General features: G+C 39.4%; 2 protein-coding genes across 9 annotated transcripts in view; both read right to left on the bottom strand.

Moving 5' to 3' along the window:
- The window catches only part of LOC148876033 (deneddylase), a 53,291-nt gene extending 25,904 nt beyond the window's left edge, over nucleotides 1-27,387 (bottom strand). For 2 of the 7 annotated variants that reach the window (XM_088965943.1, XM_088965945.1), the window contains exons 1-3: nucleotides 26,791-27,387; nucleotides 22,934-23,137; nucleotides 22,312-22,800 (exon numbers count right to left, since the gene is read on the bottom strand). In XM_088965943.1, coding sequence (XP_088822069.1) covers nucleotides 22,312-22,800; nucleotides 22,934-23,137; nucleotides 26,791-27,219 — 1,122 coding nt within the window. In that variant the 5' untranslated portion in view covers nucleotides 27,220-27,387. The remainder of the gene's footprint in view (nucleotides 1-22,311; nucleotides 22,801-22,933; nucleotides 23,138-26,790) is intronic. The other 5 variants (XM_088965941.1, XM_088965946.1, XM_088965944.1 and 2 more) reach the window with 4 other exon arrangements.
- Nucleotides 12,959-14,885, bottom strand: LOC148876034 (uncharacterized). 2 transcript variants are annotated; one of them, XM_088965948.1, is made up of 2 exons: nucleotides 13,560-14,496; nucleotides 12,959-13,269 (listed from the first exon to the last, which is right to left on the bottom strand). In XM_088965948.1, exons 1-2 carry the CDS (start codon nucleotides 14,392-14,394, stop codon nucleotides 13,187-13,189), a joined length of 918 nt encoding a protein of 305 aa, XP_088822074.1. In that variant the 5' UTR covers nucleotides 14,395-14,496; the 3' UTR covers nucleotides 12,959-13,186. The 2 variants fall into 2 exon arrangements, 1 of the variants encoding a protein (XP_088822074.1); XR_016105464.1 differs by lacking the exon at nucleotides 13,560-14,496 and adding an exon at nucleotides 14,746-14,885 and having other exon boundaries at nucleotides 13,137-13,269.
- Nucleotides 27,388-27,602: the final 215 nt, after the last annotated feature.

The raw sequence follows: 27,602 nt of genomic DNA, 5'->3' as shown, positions 1-27,602 counted from the left end.
GTTCTCTTGTTTCTCTTCTATTCTCTCTCCTTTCTCCCTCTTTTTCTTCTGTTTTGCAAACCTAAAACCTATTAGGATTCAAGACTGATTACAGTCTTGATCTTCTACTTGGTATCAGAGCCTATATAGGGCTTCTCATGTGTGTCTAGTCCAGCCGACCACATGAGGACTAGCTAGGGCTAGAAGCTTTGAAGAAGTTTTTCGGTGGCTGAATCTTGGAGATTACCAGGAGAGGTTCGCAGCAGTTGAAGACTTGTCACGGCTTGCAGAGAGTTGGTAATCAGGAAGAGGCAGCGAAGGTTAGGGTTCAGGTAACCCTAGAAGACAGTAAACCGAAGTACATAAGTAAGGTTTTTTTTTAATGAGTTTCAGAGACTGCAATCAGTCGAGATAGGTTGGACCTATCTAGAAAGAGGGTCTGAACTGTGTTTAAGTTTGTTTCTAGGGTTTGACTGTTAGGTCGAACCCCCCTCTTCAAAGGTGATTAGTTTTTAGGGTTTCATATTGCCCTACGACAAGTCCCACTTGTGCGGACTGCTTGTAGAGTGTAGCTGAGCACTTCAGACCTACAGTTGAAACCCTAATTTTGCTCTCGCAACAGTGGGCCCCACAGTAGTGATTTCAGAAAATAGCATCTCAGATTGATAGGCTGCCTGGTACTGTGCATGCCGATTGATTTCAGATCAGATTTGAGTTGATTTCTTGCATATACTGTGATAGGCGATTGATTTCAGATCAGATTTGGGTTGGTTTCAAATCGGATCAAATCAGATTTCAGATAAGATCAGATTTGTGTTGGTTTTGGATCAGATTTCAGACTTGCTTGTTTGACTCTGTTTTCTGGTATAGTTGCTCTAACAGTTTGTAGCCACTGAATCTTGATCAAAGATGGAGTTTAAGGGTTAGGGAGAAAGTAGTTTTGGAAACCACAGTTATGGTAGTGTATCTGAAACCGGGTTTCAGATTACAACTATGAGATTTGATGGGTCAAATTATTTGGGGTGGGCACAATCAGCCATGATGGCTATTGGAGGAAGGGGAAAACTGGGTTACCTCTTGGGAGATGTGAAAGAACCTTCCAAGGAGGACCCAACATACACCAAGTGGGTTCAAGAGAACTATTTGGTTATGGCATGGCTGTGTAATTCTATGCAGCCACATATCAGCCGAAATTATTTGTGGGCAAAGACAGACAAAGAAATATGGGATGTTGTGAAACAAACCTATTCCCAACCCCTTAATGTTGCCAGAGCCTATGAACTGAAGTGTGAGGTGAACAGCCTTAAACAAGGAGAGAAGCCAGTTTCTGTCTACTTCTCTACCTAGAAATCCTTGTGGCATGAGATTGACCATCTAGAGATCCTTGAGTGGGAGAGTCCCAAAGATGCACAGACTCACAGAAAGCAAGTCGAGACGAATAGGGCATTTGAGTTTCTGGCTGGTTTGAATTTAGAATATGACATTGTGCGACAACAGATATTGACAAGAGATAGTGTGACCCTCTCTCAAGCATACTCCCTGGTGCATAGTGAAGAGATCAGGAGGAAAGTCATGATGCAACCTCAACCCTCTTTCCCAGCCTTGACAGCTATTAAACCCAAGCCAGAGGGTGACTCAGAAAGGGACCAGAAGAAGGAAGATAAACGGGATCTGGTATGTGAACATTGCAAGAAACCCAAGCACACAAAAGATACTTGTTGGAAGCTACATCCTCACTTGGTCCCAGCAAAACTATGAAATAAAAAGGGTAATGCTCATATGGCAATGAACACTGATTCAACATCCTCATCAGGCACATCCCTAGAGACTTTAGCTGCTGTTCGGGCTGCCCTCATACAGTTGGAAAAGGAAGTTGGGAGTTCAGCTCAGCCATCTCAATCACCATCAGTTCCTGCCACATCTGCATTTGCACATTCAGGTACTCGAGCCTCAGCTTACCATGCTTCAGCTCCAGGTAATACTAATCACTGCTAGGTAATAGATTCAGGTGCATCTGACCATATGACTAGCTTGCCATCTTTGTTCACTTCTTATCACTTGTCCTCTGGCCGAGATAGAGTATCCATTGCTGATGGCTCTCTTGTTCCCATTTTGGGCAAGGGGGACATCAAGCTATCGGATACTATCTTTTTATCTTCTATCTTGCATGTTCCTAAGCTTGATACTAACCTACTTTTAGTTAGTAGTATTACCAAACACATGAACTGTTCAGTAACCTTTTTCCCTGACCGATGTGTTTTTCAGGATTTGGAGACGAGGAAGGTGATTGGGACTGGCCATGAGACGAACGGGATCTATCTGCTTGAAAAAAGTTCTTGTCGGGAGGAGTCAGTGGATAAGAAGTCTTTTATTTCCCAGTTTGTGAGTTCGGTTATGCTTTGGCATAACCGATTAGGTCATTTGTCTTTTAAGTCTTTTAAGTCTTTGAAGAGTTTGTTTCCTACTTTATTTGAGTCTGTTGAGTTATCAAAGTTGAGGTGTGAGAGTTGTGAGTTTGCCAAACATTGTAGAACCTCTTATTCTTTAAGTAATAAAAGGAGTAATTCCTCTTTTGATATTGTGCATACTGATGTTTGGGGGCCATATCATATCTCTTCTATGGGTGGGTACAGATATTTTCTACTGTTCGTTGATGACCATACCCGGTTTTCTTGGGTCTATCTTATGCGTTCTCGGAATGAGGTTCCTGCTCTGATCCAAAACTTCCATCAGATGGTTCTCACTCAGTTTGGGACCAAAATCAAAGTCCTTAGATCTAATAATGCAAAGGAATACTTTGCTCAGCCATTGACCTCCTACCTTCTTAGCCATGGAGTTATTCACCAGAGCACTTGCCCTTATACACCACAACAGAACGGCGTTGTCGAAAGTAAGAATAGGCATATCTTGGAGGTGGCTAGAAGCATTATGTTTACCTCCAATGTACTTATTCGCTTATGGGGTGATGCTATCCTACGGCAGTTTATCTCATTAATCGAGTTCCTTCCCGGGTCCTTGATATGAGAACCCCCTTTTCCCTTCTATATCCAGACGAGGAGTTGTTTATTGTTCACCTTAAAACCTTTGGTTGTACCTGCTTCGTTCAGCTTCTCGGGCCTCATCATTCCAAGTTTGAACCTAAGGCCTCCAAATGCATTTTCCTTGGTTATGCACAAACTCAAAAGGGTTATTGCTGCTATGATCCGGTTTCAGGGAAACGGTTTGTCTCCATGGATGTCACCTTCTTTGAGGAGACACCCTATTATCCTAGGGTTTCTCCTCAGGGGGAGAGCAGTGAGAGTAGGGCTGTTTTGAGTTTCTTTCCTCAGGGGGAGAGTAGTGAGAGTGGAAGTGGGGCTGGTAAAGGTGGGGTTGTTCCTTTACCTATTCCATTGGATAATGAAGGTTGTAGTGGTAAGGGTGGTCAGAGGAAGCCGGAGTTGAGAGTCTATCATAGGCGATGCAAGCAGGTTGATCCTAGTCTTCGGCAATCCCGTCCGGCTCCAGTTCCTTCTGCGGCTCCAGATCCAGAGCCTACTGAGATACCTCTCACTGTTGCCACTTCCCGTCCTGTGGATGACCTTGATCTCCCTATTGCCGTTCACAAAGGAAAACGACATTGCACCACTTCTACAGCTCACAGCATCTCATAGTTCTTATCCTATGATCGTCTATCACCATCTTACCGGTCCTATCTCACTTCCATTGCCGATGTCCCTATTCCAAGAACAGTGCAAGAAGCCTTATCAGTTCCAGAATGGAAATATGCAATGCAAGTCAAAATGGATGCCTTGTTGAAGAATAATACTTGGACACTGGTTGACCCACCAAAAGGAAAGAAACCGGTGGGATGCAGATGGGTGTTCACTGTGAAGCATAATGCTGATGGCTCTACTGAAAGGTACAAAGCCCGGCTGGTTGCAAAGGGGTTCACTCAGACTTATGGTATAGACTACTTGGAGACCTTTGCCCCAGTAGCCAAGATGACCACCATTCGAGTTTTGTTATCCCTTGCAGCAAATCATTCTTGGCCCCTGTTTAAGATGGATGTTAAAAATGCCTTTTCTGAATTGAGACTTACAAGAAGAGGTTTACATGCAGTTGCCTCCTGGATTCTATGATACAGAGACAGGTAAGAAGGTTTGCTGACTGAACAAGGCATTGTATGGTTTGAAGCGGTCACCTAGAGCCTGGTTTGATAGGTTTAAATTAGCCCTTGGAAGGTTTGGGTAGTACAGGCCCAGTCAGATCATACACTATTCATCAAGAGGGTGGAGTCCTCTCTGACACTACTAACAGTATATGTTGATGATATTGTTGTGGCAAGAAATGACATTCATGAGATTGAGTCCCTCAAACAGCTCCTTCATCAAGAGTTTGAGGTGAAAGATCTTGGTGCACTACGGTACTTTTTGGGCATTGAGGTTGCTAGATCCAAACAGGGGATTTTTATCTCTTAGAGAAAATATGTTCTAGATCTGTTGGCGGAAACTGGAAAGTTGGGTGTTAAGCCGATTGATACACCCATTGAACAAAATCACAAGATTAGTGCAGAGGGTGGGGAGCCTCTTGAAGACAAAGTTATGTTCCAACGGTTGGTTGGAAAGCTTCTATATCTCTGCCTCACTCGGCCAGATATCAGCTATGCAGTTAGTGTTGTTAGCTAGTACATGCACTCCCCTAGAACTTCTCATCTTCTTGCGGCAGAGAGAATATTAGCATACTTGAAGAGATGCCTGGGTAGAGGCATATTGCTCAAGAACAACAATCACATGAAGGTGGAAGTCTATACAGATGTCGATTGGGCTGGAAGTGTTGATGACAGAAGGTCTACCTCTGGATATTGTGCCCTGGTGGGAGGTAACATTGTCTCTTAGAGGAGTAAGAAGCAGAGTGTTGTTTCCCGCTCCAGTGCTGAAGCTGAATACAGGTCAATGGCTAATGGAGTGGCTGAAATCTTATGGCTGAGGTCACTACTTGAAGAGTTGGGTATTGACTATGAAAAGCCCTTAATGTTGTATTGTGATAATCAGGCAGCTATTAATATAGCCCACAACCCAGTGCAGCATGACAAAACTAAACATATCGAAGTTGATCGACATTTTGTGCGAGAAAGGGTCACATCACAAGAAGTATGTCTTCTGTACATCACATCTAATATGCAGCTCGCGGATATCCTCACCAAGGCTGTACCAAGGAAGAAGTTAGAGACGGACCTATCCAAGTTGGGCATGATAGATATCTACTCCCAACTTGAGGGGGAGTGTAGAGAACACTGATGTGGGCCCCACTGCAGTGGTCCCCACAGTGTTCGTAGGACAGCAGTGTAGTTATTTGTTTCAGTTATAGTAGTGTCAGATTGTTAATTCAGTTGTTATTTATTTCAGCTTTTATTTACTTTATTTATTATGTAAGTACCAAGGGCAGATGTGTCCTTTCCATTATGTACTAAACATAACATATAAATATTAAGAGAGTGGCGGCGACAAATCTGTAAGAATCTGTTCCTCCTTTCAACAACTTGTGTTCTCTTGTTTCTCTTCTATTCTCTCTCCTTTCTCCCTCTTTTTCTTTTGTTTTGCAAACCTAAAACCTATGAGGATTCAAGACTGATTACAGTCTTGATCTTCTACTGAAATGTATGAAGCATCTCAACCAAGGCATCAATTTCCCAGTCATTAATATTGTGGGTACCACGCTTACCTTGCCATCTTGCATTTTGAAATACTCAGCCACCAGAGCATCCTCATCCTAAGTCATTTATTTCCATTGACAAAAAAGCAAGAGTTCTTTATTTATCAAAAAAAAAAAAAGTGAGTAATTTACTGTTGCTTTTCCCAAAAAAAAATGAAATAAAAAGCTTTAACCTATCTAAGAGAAGTAGGAGCTGGCATTTATCCCCTTTAACCATCTTTAACAGTTAATTTCAAATTTGCTTGAGCATCAATGCTTTTTTTAGTGTAATAGATAAATATTAACATCGTGCCAGAATCATGTGGTTCTTGATGACTAAAAATTACTATTATTTTTTAATCAAATGTTATCAACAGAATGATGAGGGGCAGAAATGGTATTGTTGGAATGTTAATTTTATTTCTTATGTTTGTATTCTACTGAGTTAGGGACCGTTTGGACTAGTTAAAGTAGTTTTTTCTTTGTTTTTTGTACTGTAACTTAAGTAGGGGCATAAGGATTTTTTCCTTTTAATTATGGTCGCCCTATATATATATATATATATTAATATAAACTGGCACCGCCAGCAATAGACGTTGACTCCAAAACACTCTCCTCTCTTCTCTCTTCTCTCCTCTCTTTCTCTTCTCTTCTTCCTCTCTTCTCCTCTATTCGGCTATTAATATGGTATCAGAGCGGTTCTAATAGGCCTGTGAGCAAATCGAACAAGTTTCCACTTCCTCAACTTGTTATCTTCTTCAACTGTGATCAAAAGGGCAAACCTACAACTGGTACAGATTCTTTTAATATTTTTTTCTTTGATCTTGGTCGTGTACCAAGAAAAACCGTATGAATCCAAACTGTTGAATGCCTTCTGAAAAGTTGTTGAGGTTCAAACCTCTTTTTTTATGGATCGTGTGATCCCATATCTGAAAATAAGATCTGTAGATCGTGGATGACCTGATTTTTTAACCCTTGTGGTGTGACCGTACTGGTTTATCACCCCTCCTAACAGTTGATGTGTTTGGATGGTCTGGAAATTGGCGAAGTGTGACTCTTAGGACAGTTCAGCACTGAGATCAACCTAAAATCTTGCCTTTTTTGGACAATCTAAGCTGGTTTGTTGTCAAATTGTGTCCAAATTGCAGTGTGTGCATGTGGGCTTCATCCTTGGTGTGTTTCTAAGACTGTTTTTTGGTGATAGGAGGGATCATAAGGCATGGGTAAGATCTAAAAAGTGTTTGAATCATGTCCTCTGAGAATTCTGCAACTTCTGGAATTTCAAGAGGTCAAAATGGAATAGGATGGATATGAGTTTCCCCATGACTGTAATCCCCTTTGATGGACTGGACTATCTTGAATGGTCTAGGGAATTGAACTTTATATTACTGCTAGAGGAAAAATTGGGTATATTAATGGTAAAGTGAAGGAACTAAAGACTAGAAATGCTGAACATGACAGATGGGATCAAGAAAATTGTATGGTGATGTCGTGGCTCTTGATTTCCATGCTGCCACAAGTAAGGAAGACTTTTATGTGGGCTGAAACTGAAGGGATGAGAGATCCATCACATGGACGCCCAAAGATTGTGGAATAAGGGGCGAATTTCAAAAAAAAATTCTCTCCCTTCAACTAGGAATCACATTCCCTATTTAGAAAATCATATTTTCAAGGATCAATCTTGAACCTTAAACTGAACCAGATCTGAACCAAAAGGAATGGGAGAGAATAATACCTGATACGAAGAAGTAATATCTCCCAACAAAGGTGTTCACGCCCAAGGAAGGATCCAAAGACTGCTCCCACTGAAGATGGCGCAGTGCAGGATGGAGCAGAATCAGCAGTGTTCTTCCCCAAGAACTCTGTCCTTCGCAAGAATCAGTAGAATGGTACGTGAGCACAGCTTCCTTTTCAATCATTTCTCAAAGAACTGATGTCAAGATCCAATCTTGACTTCTCCCACAACTGGAGATCGAACTGGCAAACAGGGCGACAAGAGCAGGGAGGCGGCAAGAGAGTATTCGCAGGCTGCAGAATTCTCTCTTCTTGATTTCAACACTAAAGAGGATCTGATGTGTTTCTTATTGGTCTTTCTCAAGGCTGCCGCCCCATCCTTTTGTTAACTTAAAAGATCAGCTCCTAATCCCATTAGGAGGTGCTTATCCAAATCATATTTGGATCAGCCTTCTCTTCTAGTGATAAGGATAAACCCTTATCTTATCTGCAGATTAGATCAGCTTTATCCTAATCCCATTAGGAGGTTTCTAGATCTGAATCACATTCAGATCTGGACTCTCTGAGTGGATAGGATTAAGACCCTATCCTATCTGCTAATCCATCTCAGAATCGCCCCTTTAATTAACTAAATAAATAGCCCAGTTCGAAATGGGCTTCAGGCCCATCAAGCTTATGTGCTCACTCAACCTTCCTAAGTGCTGCCCAGTTGGGCTTCCTTGTATGGCGTGGGACCCAAGCATTGATCTACACATCAGCCACATGGGTTCGGCCCAGCCTTTGTTACAAGGCCTGTTCGAATACACTGTTAAAGACAGTGAACCCCCTGAAACCCATCAAATGGGCTCTATGGGCCCAACACTTACCCTAAGTGGTCCCTGGGCCAAGCCACCTTGTAATACCCAGGGACTGTGGGCAGATGCAAGATTAGCCCATCAGGTATTATCCTCAATGGTCTTACACTTAACCTCTCAGCCCTTAATGATCATACACTGCCTGATAAGAGAGGACATCTCCATCGGCTGCAAGGAACAGTGTTGCACTCTCCACTTATATGGATCCCGGGAATTAAAACCTTTTGCAAACATTTTAGAAACCATAATATATATATTTTTATATCTCATATAAAATATACTTTGCAAAACAAATCTCAACGATTGAAATCGGCTGCCGGCAGTCTTGGTTTCCAACAGTGAGAGCGCATCCCCGATCATTACCTTTGTCCGACAAAGGGGCTGATCCTGTCACTATGATCACCCACTCAGATGAATTCTCGGATTGTCCCAACATACCCAGGTTTTGACCCCCGCTAAGGATCTCACTGATTGGTACATCAAAGACACCCCGATCTGACACCTAGTGTAGTATCATAATCGAGTCTAGGGGTCGGGTGTAACTTTCCAGTTTTGCCCATCAATCTCCAAGGTCCAGGGCAATACTGGAAATCTGGTCCAGTTCAAAGATTCATTAATCCCACACTGTATGTGCCTGGGGTCTCACCCCGATAGCTTAGACAAGCCACCTCAACCGACTTGATGGCACCACAGTGTCAGCCTTGTCAGGATAGGTCTCCCTAGACCGACCCACTAGCTGTGAACTTTCTAAACTAACACGAGTCTCAATAAGTGTCCAGTTTAAGGGTATTACACAGAAACATACCAAGGGAACATGAATCAAATATGCACTTTTATTCATTTACAATAAACTCATAAAGTACATCAATTTTGATTGAAGCTAAGGGCATACAAAACTGTCTAACAGAAACAACTTGTGAAATATGGGAACAAGCAAAATCTACTTATTCAGAACAGAGGCGCTATGCAAAGATATATCAATTACAAGTTGAATCCTCCACTTGCAAGCAACGGGAGAGGAGTCTCTCAGTGTACTAAGATATGACATCAATTTGAAAGGAATTCGATCATTATCAAAATGTGAATTGGAAGTGTGATGAGGACGCAAAGGCCTACAAATCACTTGTTTCCCAACAACAGGTATTTGCTTTTCTTTTGGAGTTGAATCCTACATATGAATCCATGAGGGTATAAATCTTTAGAAGTAAGAACTTACCTTCAGTTCAAGAAGTTTATGCCTTAGTTTAGTTTGAAGAGAGTAGAAGTGTGATGAATTGTACAGAAGGGGAACCGATTGCACTAGGTGTCCGAGGGGGTACAAGTTCAAATGTCGGAGGTTCTTTTAAAAAGGGTGATTCACAGAAGAGAGTGGATGACAAAGACAAACTTTGGTGCACTCACTGTCAAAAGTCTAGGCACACTAGAGACACATGTTGGGATCTTCATGACAAGCCTAAATGGGCTCAGGAATTGAGTAGGAAGTCTGATCCGAGTAAGAAGCCAACCCAACAAAGTCAAAAGAAATATAACTCAGCAAACGTGGCATCTCAAGAGACTAGTTCCATGGTACCCCAGGAGCGACACTCTGGTTTGGACCCCAAGGAAGAGATCATCAACTCCTTTCATGACCACTTGGAATTATATGGTAAGACACTTCGCTAGATGGATTCTGGCCCTACTCCTTCTACCTCAGAAGAAAAAACAGCCTTTGAGAGAAAATGATTGTTTAGAAAAATGCAAAAAGTCAAAAGAAAAATAGCAGAAATCAAAATTCTAGAAGGGAGAATATGAAGAAGAAGATGGCGGCAACTAGGGTTCAGAGAGAGATATTCGAACATAATCTCTTCTCTTACACCCTTAATTCTATTTTATTAAGTTAAACTTGTAATTTACAGAGAAGCCCTTAGTTGGGCAAAAAATTAAAAAGACATAACATAAGAAAGGATAGGCCCAGATTAAGACCCATTACAGCAAAGAACATAAAAGATAAACAACCTATGGGCCATTCAGCCCATCTTCTCTACACTCCCCCTCAAGCTGAGCATAGATGTCAATCATGCCAAGCTTGTCAGTATCATGCTGAAGTTTAGCCTTGGGAATGCCCTTGGTGAGGAAATCTGCTAACTGCCCTTTAGAGGAGATGAAAGGTAGACACACTTCACCAGAAGCCACTCTTTCTCGGATGAAGTGTCTGTCAACTTCAATATGCTTAGTTCTGTCATGTTGCATTGGGTTATGAGCAATGTTGATGGCGGCCTAATTGTCACAGTATAATATCATTGGCTTATCATGCTCAATACCCAGTTCCTCCATCAATGATTTAAGTCACAATAGTTCAGAAACTCCATGTGCCATGGCTCGGTATTCAGCTTCGGCTAAAGATCGAGCAACAACCGATTGTTTCTTGCTTCTCCAAGAGACAATGTTACCAGCCACCAAGCTACAGTATCCAGAGGTAGATCTTCTGTCATCAATGTTTCCGGCCCAGTCAGCATCTGTGTAGGCTTCAAGTTTCATATGGCCATGCTTGGCAAATAGAATTCCCTTTCCAGGGGAGCCCTTCAAATAACACAGAATCCGCTCCGCTGCTGCCATATGAGTATCCCTAGGGGCATGCATGAACTAACCGGTGCAACTGACAACATATGCAATGTCTGGCCGAGTCATGCATAGATAAAGAAGTTTTCCAAATAGTCTCTGGAAGACTCCCTTGTCCTCTAACAATATTCCATCTGAAACAAAGAGTTTATGGCTCATATCAATAGTAGTAGCAACTGGTCTAACACCCATCTTCACTGTTTCAGTGAACAAATAAAGAACATACTTCCTCTAAGAGATAAGAATCTCATCCTTGGATCTAGCAACTTCTATGCCAAGAAAGTATCTCAATTCCCCTAGATCTTTGATCTCAAACTCTAAATGAAGGAAAGATTTGAGATCATTAATTCCAGAAACATCATTACCAGTCACAACAATATCATCAACATACACAATCAGGTAAACAGCCAAGAATCCTCTCCTCTTCACAAAGAGTGTATGATTAGATTGTGTCTGTACATAGCCAAAACTAACAAGGGCAGCCCTAAACCTTTCAAACCATGCTCTAGGGGACTGTTTTAGTCCATAAAGAGATCTCTTCAGCCTGCAGACATTTCCTTTCATATTTGTTTCATACATCCCTGGAGGAAGAGACATATAAACCTCCTCATGTAATTCTCCATTCAGAAAAGCATTCTTTACATCCAGTTGATAAAGTGGCATGTTTGAGTGTGCAGCCAAAGATAGAAGAACTCTCACAGAAGTCATCTTGGCAACAGAGGCAAAGGTCTCCAGATAATCAATCCCATATGTCTGTGTATAGCCTTTTGCAACCAGCCTAGCCTTGTACCTTTCAATGGTGCCATCAGTATGATATTTTATAGTAAAGACCGACTTACATCCTACTGGATCCTTCCCTTTAGGCAAATCAACAACTTCCCAAGTGCCATTCTGTGTAGGGCATCAATTTCTATTCTCATAGCATCCCTCCATTTGGAATATTAAGAGCTTCTGACACAGACCTGGGAATTGGGTTAGAGGCAACAAAAGAAAGGTAGGCAAAATATAAAGGAGAGAGCAAACTATAAGAAAGGTGTTTGGAAATGCAATGTGCAGTACACTTCCTTTTTCCTTTCCTAATAGTAATGGGGATATCAAGGTCTGGAAAGGATGGCACCAAAGGAGATGTAACAGTACATGTTATCTCATCTGTGACTGGAAGTGCATGAGGCTCATGTATGGTAGAGAAACAACCTACTCATTTTTTGTTCTTTGCCTTTGATACATCCTGGGATTAAAAAAGAGGGCAAGGAGGTAAAGGGAGAGGAATAGGAACACTAGAATCAGAGTGAAGTGACTGATCCTCCCTTGATTCATTTGAATGAGGAATAGATTCATCAAAAGACTCAACTGGAAAAGGAAGAGGAAGAGCAAACACCTGTGACAAATCCTCTCCTTTTGGACAATGTCTCTCCATAAAGGAACCATAAAAGGAAGAAAGCTCATCAAAGGTAACATCCATTAAGACATACCAAGTGTCAGTTTCCGGATCAAAACAACAGTAACCCTTCTGTGTGGGGGAATAACCAAGGAAGATACACTTGTGGGCTTTTGGTTCAAATTTATGTCTTTGGACACTTGGAATATGTACATAATAGGTGTAGCCAAAAACACGAAGAGGAATAGGGAAAATATCATTGTCCAAATGAAAGAGGTTGAAGGGAGACTTAAAACTTAAAACCTAAAACCCTGGATGGCATACGATTTATAAGGTAGGTAGCAGTGAGAACAGCATCACCCCAAAACTTTGTAGGGACATGTGAGGCAAATAGAATACTCCTTGCAACTTCAACAATATGTTTATTTTTCCTTTCGACAACTCCATTCTGTTCTAGGGTACTAACATAGAAGCTTTGATGAATAACCCCTAAATCAGTGAGATAGCAGGACAAGTTTTTCTCAAAATATTCTTTGGCATTGTCGGATCTAAAAATTTTAATCCTGGTATCAAACTAGGTTATGACAAATTCATGGAATTATCTCACAAGTCTAGGAACTTCATCACGGGATTTCATCAAAAATATCCAAGTGAACTGGGAAAAGTCATCAATGAACAAGAATATTTGTATCCATCCATAGAGGGTAAATAGTAAGGCCCCTACACATCAAAGTGCACAATATTAAAAGGAGAAGAAGATCTTTTATTATTCAAAGGATAATTGTTTCTACAATGTTTTGACAGTTCAAAAGACTCACAATGAAGACTGGACAAACTAATTCCCTTAAACAATTATGGAAATAAATGACTCAATGCAGAAAAAGAAAGATGACCCAAACGAAAATGACATAACATGACTCGACTGATAGACTCTGTAGATGTAGACCCAAAATCAGCTTTTCCAGGTTATTCATGGCGCTGTCCAGGAGTATCTAGCAGGTATGTTCCATTTGCCTCGTGGCCACTCCCAATCACCTTCTGAGACTCCAGATCCTGAAAAACACAATAGGAATGGAAGAAGGTTACACAACAGTTTAATGACTTAGTTAGGCTACTTACAGATAATAGGTTTGTATTTAGTCTAGGTACATGAAGAGCAGAAGGAATAACCAAGGAGTCCGTAGCCTTGATGGTTCCCTTGCCGGAGATAGGGGCAAGAGAGCCATCGGCGATGGTGATTTTGCCACGTCTAGGAAGTAAATCGTATGAAACAAACAAAGTAAAAAGGCTGGTCATATGATCAGAAGCACCAGAATCAATAATCCAAGGGATCCTACGATTACCTGAAATGGTTGCGTGATTGGCAGAAACCCGTATACCTGAATGAGCAAATGCAGAAGAGGTTGAGTTCTCTAAAGGGTTGGAAGAAGAGGTCACACCCTCTAGGTGACTAATCATCCTCCCAAACTTCTCATATTCAACCTTCATAGCAGCTAACTGCACACTAGCCGACATCTCTTCAGTTTGGTACCTATCACTATCTGAACCAGCAGCAACATTAGCACTCCCTACCCTTTTATTATCAGGCTTCTTCTGGAACCGAAGTGGTAGTAGCTCATGATGCAATTTCCAGAACTTGTCTTTAGTGTGTTTTGGCTTTTTACAGTATTCACAGACAATCTCTTTCTTCCCTGAGCTACTTGGAGTTCTTGCAACCCCCTTTGGTTTCACTCCAATATTAGCAAAGTGATCATTAAGACCAGCCCCTTGGACCTGAACAAGTCTCCTGCTTTCTTCACTACTTACCAAGGCATATGCTTGAGACATTGAGACATTATACTTGGATAAAATATTTTGTTTTGTAATATCATACTCTGGATTTAGTCCTGCCAAGAACTCAAACACCCTATTTCTCTCAACCAGTTTTCTGTAAGTCTCAGCATCATTAGTGGTGTCCCAGGTTACAACCTCTATTAAATCTATTTCTTTCCATAAAGACTTCAGTGTTGAGAAGTATACAGCTAATGGTTTCTCCCCCTGTTTTAAATTCTTCACATCACTTCTCAACTTGTAAGCTCTGGCCACATTTAATTTTTGGGAATAGGTTTCAACAATACTATCCCAAATTTTCTTTGTTGAATTCATCCATAAACAGTGTTGACTAATCTGTGGCTGCATTGAGTTTACAAGCCACCCAATAATAGTATAATTTTCTTGCACCCACTTTTCATATGATGGGTCATCTTCCGAAAGAACCTTTTTGCTCCCAGAGATAAAACCCCACTTGCCTCTACTACAAATATGAATCTTTACTGATTGTAACCAAGCCAAATAATTAGTTCCATCCAGCTAGACTGTGGTCACAACCAGTAGAAAGTATATAGAGGCTCTTGGAACCCGTTTGGATTCAGCAACATGTTTGTTTTCAATGTCTGATGGGTTCATCTTCTTAAACACCTAAAAATAGATTTCAAGTAACTTCGAAAAACACCAAATGAAGACAGAACAAAAACTGTGTTGTGAGCCAACCTCTATGCAGCCGTACCAGAAATCTGTGTCACACCCGGAAGCTGGGAGAAACAAAGAAAATTCAGCCGCTCCTTGTAGACTTCATAGAACACCAAACCACTTGATTCGATCTTCAAGAAGGAGAATAAGAAAGCCTTCAGTCACTAAGCGCCCAGGTCAAACTCCCTGTGGGGCCCGCAATCAGATTTATCCAAAAAATTAGGGTTTTGGGCAACACTCCTAAATCTGTCAAGGGAGCAACAAAGTTAGTCCTCTTCTCTCCAGAAACCACTAATAATTGGGCTGAAAAATGTGTCTTTAACTATTCATACGATTCAGTTCTCCATACTCACTGTGTATGGGAAAAAAAAGGTGAAAAAGAAAGAAAAAACGAGCTAGCTCTGATACCAAGAAGAAAAACAGCCTTTGAGAGAAAATGATTGTTTAGAAAGATGCAAAAAGTCAAAAGAAAATAGCAGAAATCAGAATTCTAGAAGGGAGAAGGATGAAGAAGAAGATGGAAGCAACTAGGGTTCAGAGAGAAATATTCGAACATAATCTCTTCTCTTACACCCTTAATTCTATTTTATTAAGTTAAACTTTGGTAATTTACAGAGAAGCCCTTAGTTGAGCAGAAAATTAAAAAGACATTAACATAAGAAAGGATAGGCCCAGATTAAAGCCCATTACAACAAAGAACATAAAAGATAAACAGCCTATGGGCCATTTGACCCATCTTCTCTACAACCTCCTTTGCGTCTACATCAGGTAGCACTGCCACTGCTTTCCATGTGTTATCTCGTACATCTAATTCCATTTTGATAATTGACTCTGGAGCCTCAAACCACATGACAGGTAAGTCAAATTTATTTCAGGCGTATAACCTCCTCTCTAGGAGAGATAAGGTGAGACTGGCTTATGGGTCTTTTTCTACCATAACCGGTCAAAAAACCATCTCCCTTCCTCTTGGTCTTACCCTCTCTAATGTGTTGCATGTTCCTATACTCATTCCTTGAATTGTCCAGTGACATTTCTTTCTCCGTGCATGTTTCAGCATTTGACCTCGGGGGAGACGATTGGTAGAGGAAGCATGGTGAATGGCCTCTACGTGTTGGAGAATAAAGCCGGTCTTGCGGCTATAGAGTCTTTAAGTTCATCTTGTGAGAGCCAGGCCTATTTGTGGCATAATCGTCTTGGTCACCTTTCGTTTGTGTCTTTAAAACTTATGCTTCCTGAGTTATTTAAGTCTTTGCCAATTAGTAAATTGCGGTGTCAGACGTGTCAATTGAGCAAACATTGTAGAAATTCTTTTCCTTTAAGAAATAAAATCTAAATTTCCTTTTCATATTGTCTATTCTGATGTTTGGGGGCCTATTTCTTTACCTACTAAGACTGGATATAAATATTTCATTACATTGATTGATGACTACTCTAGATATACTTGGGTTTATCCTATGCGATCTAGAGATGAAGTACCAAAGATTGTGAAAGACTTTCAACGAATGGTTTTCACTCAATTTCAAACTAAAATTCACATTTTCCAGTTAAACAATGCAAAAGAGTACTTCTATAGTGATCTCACGGAGTTCTTTGCTTTGTGTAGATCCCTTCATTGAAGCTCTTGTGCCAAGACACTTCAACAAAACGGTGTTTTTGAAAGAAAAAATCGTCATCTTCTTGAAGTAGCTCATGGTTTATTACTTCATAAGAATGTTCTAAAATGCTTTTAGATGGATGTTGTTATGTGTGTTGCATATATCATCAACCGTATGCCATCTCAATTACTAGAGTATAAGGCCCCACATCAACTTTTGTTTCCTACAACTCTATTGTCCCCCATTTCAATGTGTGTCTTTGGGTGGTGTTGTTTCGTTCATGACTTGTCTCCTACTTGCGATAAACTTGATCCCCATGCCACTCCTTGTGTTTTTCTTGGTTACCTGTTATCTCAAAAGGGTTACTGTTGCTACGACCCTGCTTCACGCAAGTACTATATCTCAATGGATGTATCCTTCTTTGAGAGTCAACCTTTTTTCTCAGTTTCTCCTTAGAGGGAGAGTAGGGTTGAGGAGAAACGCATTCAGGTTCAACTACCCCTTCTTCCTTATTCTTCTCCATTTCATGTCTTTCTTTGCGGCCATAAGATCCAGTAAAGTTCAAGAGCCGTAGAACCTGAAACTATGTAACCAATATCATCAAACTCTCCAGAGGTAGATCCTCCTCATCAGCCAGGTACACTTGTTCCCATTAATATGCCTGAACCTCTCAATATTGATCCCCTTGTTATTAATGATCTTGATGTTCCTATTGGTAAGAGAAAGGGTGTTGGATCTTGTACTACTAATCATCCTATCTCTCACTCACTTTGTGTCCTATGATATATTTCATCTTCATATCGTGCATTCCTTTCCTCTATTGATAGTGTCTCTGTTCCTAGAATTTGGCAAAAGCTTTATCCAAACCTGAATGGACAGATGCAATGAAGAAAGAAATTAATGCCTTACACAAAAATGGCACCTGGGAATTGGTGGATCTTCCTGAAGGAAAGGAACTAGTGAGTTGCAAGTGGGTATTCACAATAAAGCATAGAGCTAATGGTTCGGTAAAAAGGTACAAAGCTAGATTGGTGGCCAAAGGGTTTACACAAGTGTATGAAACAGACTATGCAGAGACCTTTGCTCCAGTAACCAACATGAATTCGATCAGAATCCTCCTTTCGTTGGCAGCTAACCTTGATGAGACTTCACTAGTTGGATATCAAAATTGCATTCTTGAATGGTGACCTAGAGGATGAGGTTTACATGACTCAACCTCTAGGTTTTCATGCCAAAGGTAGTGAACAGAAGGTGTGAAAGTTAAAAAAAATCATTATATGGGTTGAAGCAATCACCTCGGGCCTGGTTTAGTAGGTTTCATTTAGCTGTACAATAGAAGGGATTCAAACAATGCCAGTCAGATCATACTCTGTGAGAAAGGTGAAGGGAGAATTGCAGCTTTAATTGTGTATGTTGATGATATGGTAATCACCGGAGATTGAAAGACTGAAATACAAAAGCTGAAGAGATTCCTAACCTCTCAATTTGAGGTGAAAGATCTAGGCCCCTTACGTTATTTCCTTGGAATTGAAGTTACCCGCTCTAAAAATGGCATCTTTATTTCCCAAAGGAAATACGTACTAGATCTATTAGAGGATACAGGCAAGTTGGGAGTGAAACCAATTGATTCACCCATTGAACCCAACCATCAACTAGGAGACAATCAAGGGGAGTGTTTGAAAGATGTGAAGAAGTTTTAGAGACTTGTAGGGAGGCTCTTATATTGTCTATGACCAAACCTGATATTGCCTATGCAGTGGGTATCCTTAGTCAGTTCATGCATAACTCTAAGACAACTCACTTTGAAGCTGCAAAAAGAATCCTTAGATACCTCAAGAAGTTACCAGGAGCTGGTTTGCAATTCTAGAAACAAGGGCATTTGAAAGTGGAGGTGTATACAGATGCTGATTAGGCAGGGGCAATTGATGACAGAAAATCTACCGATGGGTATTGTACCTTTGTGGAGGGAAACCTGGTCACCTGGAGAAGTAAGAAGCAAAGTGTGGTGGCTAGATCCAATGCTGAAGCAGAATACAGAGCCATATCTCATGGAGTTGCTAAAATCATGTGGATAAAAAACTTGTTAGGAGAGCTAGGTTTTGCAGTTAACAAACCTATGTCATTCTACTGTGACAACAAAGTTGCTATCAATATTGCTGCTAACCTAGTCCTCTATGATAGAACAAAACATATTGAAGTGGACAAGCATTTTATTAGAGAAAAACTTGTGAGCGGAGAAATGTGCACTCCATATGTCAATTCAAATGAACAACTTGCAAACATCTTTACCTTGGGCCTTCATCATGTGTGGCATAATAATTTGTGTGAGAAGTTGGACATGATTGACATCCATGTCCCAACTTGAGGAGTGTTGGAATTGTTAATTTTATTTCTTATGTTTGTATTATGCTGAGTTAGGGTCCGTTTGGACTAGTTAATGTAGTTTTTTTCTTTGTTTTTTATATTGTAACTTAAGTAGGGGCATAAGGGTCCTTTCCTTTTTAATTATGGTCACCCTATATATATTAATATAAACCGGCGCCACCAACAATAGATGTTGACTCCAAAACACTCTCTTCTATTCTCTCTTCTCTCCTCTCTCTCTTCTCTTCTTCTTCCTCTCTTCTCCTCTATTCGGTTGTTAATAGGTATGATATTCAAAGTTTATTTCCAAATAATCTGGACCTGAACCAAAACTTTCAATTTTCATTCAACTTATGGCCTAAATATAAGGAATCTAAGCTTGACAATTAGCATGACTTTGATGTAGCATGATAATTTACTAAATCCATTCTACTAATATTGAGCTCGCCTTTCATTTTCAATCCCAAGCCTAAATAATTTATTTTCAACTTTCAAGCACATGGCAAGGATATAGTCCTTGATAGAATGGAACACTCATGCAGCCAATCTCATATAATTGGAATCAGGCGTTGCTGAGTTGAGCTGAGATGGGTTATATTATTGCTTATCCAACTATTCCTTGCTATTAGCTTTTACTAGCAGGGCTGTTTTTTCTTATAATTAATAGAACCTCCTGAATCATTTTGCTAATAAGAAACATCTTCCAACTAGCCCAAGATTGTGCAATTCGGGCATGGATTTAACCATTATGGCTAATTACAAATAACACATTATTTATTGATGGGATTTTCTATTTGGAGTTTTTATAATTTTTAAGTTAAATTTCTGCTATTTTAGGATTTATTTTAGTCAGTATTGACTGTAGCAATTATTTCCTTTGAACAAATTCATGTTAAATTTGTAATAGGCTAATTATTAAAAAGAAAGATCTATTTCTCTATGGGTTTCTGGGGGTATAACATAGCTTTGAAGTCAATCCATCTCTAGGTATGATTGGAAGAACGCTTAGGTGCCTTTTTTCTTTTGATCAGTAACAGTAAATTGTATTAATTGTGAAAAAGAACATTTCTGTCTTCAAAAAGAGACACAGAAGGTAGTACAAACAGCATTACATGACAGACCCATAAGTTTCAAATTCAACTAGGTTGGATTTACATTATTGCCTAGCCCTGGATCCCCCAACAAAGCTGTTCCGTTGCTCCTGCCCTAGCAAGAGCATCCGTTATTGGATTAGATGAGCAAGGTGTCCATCTGAACGAACAGTTCAGATTGGCTGCCAATGAATGGCTTCTCTGATCAGCTGTTGGAACATCCAAGAATCCTCCTATTCTCCACCCAACAGAAGAGTACCTTGCAATCCCTTTCAACCATCTGATTAGATCAAGCTAGTGAATGAATTAATTTCAGACCCTGAATAAATTGCAATCTCCAATTGTATATATGAAGTTCCATTCTTGCTCATGATTACCAAACATGTAATAATATGGTCATGAACCAAGACCATCTAAGACTGGTATACTGAATCCAAAAGAGAATATGTATGTTCCAAATAAATCCTATGGACTAAAAACCTTTATGAAGGTGGAAAAGTCAATCTCTATTCAAGATTGTTTATCCATGCACATCTAGGTATTAAAGTTAGACAGTGTATGCCCTTAACTCTAATCAGTTTGATGTACATTATGACATTTATTATAAATGAATAAAGTACATATTTGATTCATGTTATATTGGTGTGTTTCTGTATAATACCCTTAAACTAGACACTTATAAGACTCGTGTTAGTTTAGAATCTTCAGTCGTTGAATAGATTTGGGGAGATTTATCCTGCCAAGGCTGACGCTGATGTGCCGCCAAGTGGGTTGAGGTGGCTTGTCTCAGCTGTCAAGGTGAGACCTGAGGTACATGCAGTGTGGGTTTTCTTGAAACCCTAAACCAGACCAAATTCCAACATTGCCCTAGACCTTGCAGATAGATGGGCAAAACTGAAATGTTACACCTGACCCCTAGACTCGATTATGGTACTGCACTAGGTGTTGTATTGGACTGTCTGTGATATACTAATCAGTGAGATCCTTAGATGGGGTCAAAACCTGAGTATGTAGAGACAGTTTGAGAATTCACCTGAGTGGGTGATCATAGTGACAGGATCGGCTCCTTTGTTGGACAAAGTGAATGATCAGGGAATGCACTCTCTCTGATAGAAACCTAAATTGTTGGCAGTTGAATTCAAATTGTTGTGATTTGTTTTTACAAAATATATTTATATAGAGATATACATATATATTATGGTTTCACAAAATGTTTGCAAAAAGGTTTTAATTCCCGGGATCCATGTGAGTAGAGAGTGCAACACTAAACCTTGCAATCGAGGGAAAGGTCATCTCTTGTCAGGCAATGTATGATCATTAAGGGCTAAGAAGTTGGTGTAAGACCATTTAGGGATAATAAACCTGATCGGCTAATCTCACATCTGCCTATAGTTCTTGGGCCTTCATAAAATGGTTGGATTCAATGACCATTTAGTGTAAATGTTGGGCCCATTAAGGGCCCATATTGATGGATTCAGGGATTCACTGTATTCAGCAGTGAATTCGGCCAGGTCTTGTAACAAAGGGTAGGTTGAACCCATGTGGCTTATGTGGAGATCAATGATAGGGTCCCACGCCATACAGAGAGAGTCAAGTTAACCAACATTAAAGGAAGTGAGCCTGAAAGCTTAATGAGCCTAAAGCCCAATTCGAATTGGGCTTAATATGATTAATTAAATAGGGGGTGAATCTAGGTATGGATCTCCCATCCCTTTAATTAAAACATCACCCGCTTTGGTACAGAGAATATCAGGTTGTTATCCATTCCACACTATCATTATTGCTAGTAGGCAGACAACCATTTCAAAGCATCAAAACAATCTCTTAGAAGCACTAAAGAGGAAGAATGAGGAGAAAAAGATTTAAGAAATCAAACGATAGAGGAAGATAGAAAGAAGTTTGTGGACTTGTGATGATCTTAACTAGGATAAGTTGAGCAACATTTGGAACCCTCAAACAACTAGGGGGTAAGTAGTAAGTAGTTCATGAGTTCAACTTTTACATGGAAACGCAAAAAAAATGGAGGGGAAGGTCAAAGTTCAGAATGAAAGGTGGAAAAAGATTTGAAGCTCATAAAGTTCTCACCATCAGCCTATGACTAGGAAATGAAATATAATAATTGCATGGGAATAATTAAAAAAAGTACAAGTAAAAGGAAAAGGAAAAGGAAAAAGAAAAGAAACTAAAAATATAATTTTCAGCTTACTATTACAAGAATGGCACCAGATGATGATCAACACTTCAACAGTGGAGTACTGATGCTGATTGAGGAATTATGATGAAGAACAGGAAACACACATACACATAAAATACATGATAGAATGGGGCACAAATACCCTTACAATGGTTAGATGTGTTAATTAGTATTTAAACAACACAAGTATGAAGCAACAATATTATATTATCAAACATGTATATGACCCAGCAAAGAAGTATAAGTACATACAAAAGATGCCCCACGACTTCCCTCATGTTCAATAACAAAATAAAAGTTTCCTAAACATAAAAATCTAGGGATGTGAAGGAAGAAAAAATACCATTTGGGAGTGGGTCAAAAGAACTTCCCACCTATTATCACCAGACCTTCTCCAGCCTTCGAACTTTACATTTTTAAGCTTAGCAGCATCAATCTGCAACCTGTAAGCAGGGATGTACTCACTTATCCAACTACCGAACTCAGGACCACCAACTTTTTCCATTTTGGAATATGTCGATGACATCCACCAGTGGTTCTTAATTTTTTTAGGCCTATAATCTGCCTTCATTGCATTAAACTTTTCTAACAAATCCTTTGCATTTTTTATTATCTCATCTTCAAATGTTTCATAAATGGAAACTGAAGAGCCATTCCAATCTATCCTTTTGGACTTGTGAAACCATTGAAAAATATTGTTTGACGTTTTGCCCAATGAGTTCCCAAGGAAATCACTTTCAGTGCACTCAAGAGAAAACTTGCAAATGGCTTCTGCAAGCATGGAAAGCACCTGTCCATCTGATGAGCTCAGAGTGAAAAACACGGGAACCTGCTGGTAGGAAAGGCATAAGAGAATTGAACCTATCAGTACCATGTGGTACCTGCAAGGCAGAGATTTATATGATATTATGACAGGGTGTGGTAGATATGGAAATAAAGAAGCATAAGAGATAAGGACTTATAACCTCTCTTGGACTCTCAAGATCTCCCATGTTTCTCTCAGTTCCAGGACTAAATACTACCAGTTCAAAACTCCAAAGCTGTTGCAGAACTACTTGTCTAAATGTCATGGTAAGTATATTTTGAGAGGTAGTACCGGACAGCACATCTGCAGTCAGAGTGCTTCTCAGCTTCCTGGCCTTCTCTTTAACTTTCCTGGCTGACAAGAACTGCAAAGAGCAAATATTATCTGTCAGGAACTATTAAAAATATCAACTGACGACATCATTAGAAAATGGAAGCAAGTTGCAGGAACATCCTCAATAAGGATATTATTCATAGTTGTTTAACTTACTTTTTCTTTAATATTTTTTATTAAACTTCATTTTGATGGCAGCAGTATAGGAGGCCCGGGAAATTCAGGAGTGGCAGATGATTCAGGAATGAAGAAGGGCATATTGCTGTTATTTTTATGGGGCTGATTGGTGTAGGAAACTCATTAAGGGTGGAAATTATGGTTGTCATGGGAGGAATGCAAAGGGTAAGGTATATGAATATAGGAGATCAGCAAACTCTGTAGCAGATAGCTTGGCAAAACAGGGGACATTCAGGGAAAACTTTTTTTGGGCTGTACTGTAACTCTTGATGCTGTTTTGGGGTCAATACTCTTTGTCTGAGTGATTGACAGTGTAAGATGTTTATTTGATATCCTTAATGAAAGTTGAATATGAATATAAAAAGGTATATGAATATAAAAAAGTTGATCATTGAAGAAGATTTTAGACTGGTGGGAGGATGGTTACAGAGCAGGGAAGCAGAGTTTTGGTCATATATGAATGAGAAAGAATTCAGATGGCTGACTGAAGACATGAAAGTAAAATTTCAATGGGTAAAAGGGACTGCTAACAGCACAACTGATTGTAGTTGTCAAGGCAATGCTTAGGCGGGCACCCTTGGAGGCTCACCAAGCAGTTTTGTATAGTGTTATAAAATACTTTTATATTCTTAACTTTTTGAGATTATAATTATAAAATAGACATTATTAAACTAAAATATTCATTTTGTGTGTTTATATACTAATCTCTTTTTATTATTTTCTTATTTGTTAGGGTTTAATCAACACAGACATTGCTAACTGTTGTATTGAACCCTCAAAGACTTCAAAACCTGAACCAATAAGTAAAGAAGAACTTAAATATTTGTCTAATCAACATATTTTCTTCTTTTCTTCTTCTACAACAAAAAATAGGGGTTCAGCCCCTATATTTTTGAATTTTCTTTTCTTTCTTCTTTTTCTTCTCACAAATATGTTGTTTTTCTATACTTTAACACAAATATTATACTTTTCTTATGAAAATTATGGATAATTATTAAGGAAATATGGTTATGGAACCTAGAGAACTACCCTAGGATATATGTTTTTTTTACTTAAAAAAATCCGTCACCTAGGCAACAAGGCACCCCCCTGTCACCTAGCCTTGCCTTGGTGCCTTGAAAACCATGCGATTGATACTTTAGCAAAGAAAGGGGTGGGACAAGATCAAATTTTCTGGGCACAATTGTAAGAAAAAAGGAAAGGGGAGACCTATTGTGTAGGATCTGGGATGGGTCCTAGTTCCAGTGGTTAAATTTTATATTTAGTGGGTTAGTTGCAATCAATCTTAACAGACTAGACCTGATAAACCTGGTTAACAACAGGGTTGGTTATCGACTTGTTACTCCCAGACCCTATAGGGTATAGGGTCTGTGTTGGAACCAGGTATCTGTATTTTCTTGTCTGTTCAGCACTAGGTCTACCCCAACCCAGGAGCAAATCTGGCTCCACTCGTGAATATGACTAAAGATTAACCACCTTGGATGCTCAGATGGACATGGAATTTGTATAAGCAAATCATTCGATCATCACAGTTGAAGACAACAAGCAGTATCATTTTACATGCTTTCCATTTGAAACAAAACCCTTTATGTCTAGATTTGCAATCTTAAATTTATAGATTTGCAGAAAGGCTTCCTTTAATGAATGAATACAAATTCTGTTATTTGAAAAAAAAAAACATTTTGGAATTGTAGTATTCAAATTAACAGGATCTTTTTTTTGGTGATCAATCTCAAATTAACATGACCTTGTCCCAATAGCTACATAAGTTCTATTCAGCCTTTCCACTTGCCATAACTAAGACCTAATATAAGATTAATAACTCTGGATGCATTATGAAAATCTGAGCAATTTCTTGTAGACAGTAGACATGCAACAATGTCCTAGAAGAGTGTTTTTTTTTTTTTTTGATGAATAATGTCCTAGAAGAGTGTTACTGAAACAAAATCCTAGAGAAGATTGAACTAAACATACTTCTAAACCCATGCAGAAATTGCGCAAATTAGAAACAAGCAATATATATTTAAATTTTTAAACTTTTCTATGTTCTGCTCATGGTTTAAAGTATCGATACACCGAAATGTATTGGAAGGGGTGTATTGGTACTTTAAACCATGTGCCTTTTTTTCAAAATTTCACTTTTATAGATATTTTTATATTATTTAATAATAAAATAAAGGGTTCCTGAAAACACCTTTAAAAAGGTGTATCGGAACTCTCATGATACAATACGATACGCCCGATATGGGGTGTATTGTATCGATAATTTGAACCTTGGTTCTGCTACAGAACCAGAACTTCAATGTAGATTCCTAGACTGCAGTTGAAAGATAGAAGAAGAAAATAGCTTTTCAATTGATCAAATTAAATTTATACACCATATAACTAATTCTAATTTCCAACTGACCTACAATAGGTTATGGAATGGAAGGTTATATATAATATTGGGCATTTCTGCGATCATCTTTGAAGATTTCTGGGGTCATCAAGTGTAACTCTCCTATCTACATGACTAAAAGAACAGCTCACTTTACCAATAGATTATGAAATAAACAATAAACCAACAACTGAGTGATCTTCCTCAATAACTTGAGCAGCATTTATATGCATATAGAAACTTAGCCCATTAATTACAATTTAAATTTTGCCCTTAAGATATAAGTATTCCACGATGAACCAAGAAAGACGCAACCATTTTGCTAGAACCTATTATCATACCACTCCATCATTTCACATGGACTGGTTCATGCATATAGACCATGATGAAACCAGGTGAAGCTACAGTTCGTATAATGAGAAAATTTTTCTGTGAGATTTTTGGACGGAACAGGTGCTCAGCAATTATAACTTAGGTAGTAAACATACCCATCTTAGCATATCAATGATGTGATTGAAATCTGATGTTATCAATAGCACTCTTCAGAGTTGGGACACTAAAGTAGGGAATATTTGTTCCTATGGTGAACCACTAGGCTCCTATTTGAGGCCTTTACCATTAGAAACAAACAAATGTTTTCACATTACCATCCTCTTGTGATGACACCGAGAGCTCTTGTGTCCTATCCAATATGATTCTACTAGCATGAAGCCTTGCTTAGTTGACGCTCAGAGCATTGTGCATGTTGATCATTAACCGTCTTCTTTTTCCCTGGTTCCAAATATTACTGCCAAAGCCTACAATACTTATCAAGACCTAAAGGCTAGATAAAGTGTCAAAAAGCCAATCCTAATCCTTAAAACAGGTGCAAGGCTGAGATTAGCATCTGTGACAGAGATTAGCATCAGAGAATGGATGCATAACCAACTTGTATGAGCTTAACATTCCGTCTAGATTTGAATTACCACATAGTAAATCCAAATTTGAGAATTCTATGGTTTCAAATAATAAAACGTAAACCAACTGAGATTAGCATCTGTGACAGAGTTGAACTTGAAAAAAAAAAAAAAGACTGCACAAACAAGAGAATGCACCATTGAGGAGAAGAAACCCCATGAAATTGAACTAACCAGTCTGGTTGAGACAGTGCTATGTTCGTCTGAGGGGCCAGGAAATACAGTCTCAACGACCATGGTAGGCATGCCAGAAGCAATATGCTCGTCGGCAGCTCCCCCACCATCAGCAGCTGCAGCAGTTAAAGCTTGTTGGAAAGCGACCCCGCCGATTAAAGTAAGCCGACCCAAGTCGTTCTCGTAGGATCTCACAGCAGGAAGGCTGTTCTCCTCATCGCCATCGGCCTTGGCTACGGCTTCCATGAATTCCTGCTCGGTCTTCGGAAGAGCGTTAGGAGCAGAACAGGCTAAGATGGACACAGATTTTCTGGGGAACTTGAAGCGGTGTTTAGAGTAGAAAATGGAATTTCTGGAAAAAGAAAGAGAACGAGGAGGCAAAAGAAGGGAACAGATAGGCGACCCAGAAGAGGATTGAAGCAAAACCATGGATGAGGATTCGGTGTGGAAGTCTGCTTCTGCTATGCAGCTGTGGTGATGTCTTTGGAAGGCGGGAATTGACGACCTGACGACTACCTTCGGAATTGGGGATGGTTCGATTCGCTCGGGCTTGGGAGTGCTTATTTGAAAAAGTCCTTATTGATATTCAATAATTACGAGCATTTTGTGAAAAAACACTTATTTTAAATAGGGGTCGTATAGATATTTTCAAAATGATATGGCGGGCCAAGATATGCTAAGATGGAAAAAAAAAATAATTACTTAAAAATAAGTTTAAAATTTGGACTTTTCAAATGAGTATGTATTCTCAAAATAAACACTTATTTTGAGAATAAACCTGCCTCACACACCATGTATTGAAAACATCTCCC

The sequence above is a fragment of the Nelumbo lutea genome, chromosome 1 (genome assembly GCF_056320005.1).
Source record: "Nelumbo lutea isolate HS-2025 chromosome 1, American lotus-T2T, whole genome shotgun sequence".
Classification (NCBI taxonomy): Eukaryota; Viridiplantae; Streptophyta; class Magnoliopsida; order Proteales; family Nelumbonaceae; genus Nelumbo; species Nelumbo lutea.
The sequence above is the reverse complement of the archived record's forward strand: the minus strand, read 5'-3'. Positions and strand labels throughout refer to the sequence as shown.

Coding starts and splice junctions, on each gene's coding strand:
- LOC148876034 (XM_088965948.1), bottom strand. CDS start 14,394: ATGCAGCCACAGATTAGTCAACACTGTTTATGGATGAATTCAACAAAG. Junction 13,270..13,559: donor CAATCACGCAACCATTTCAG/GTAATCGTAGGA, acceptor TGTGTTTTTCAG/GATCTGGAGTCTCAGAAGGT.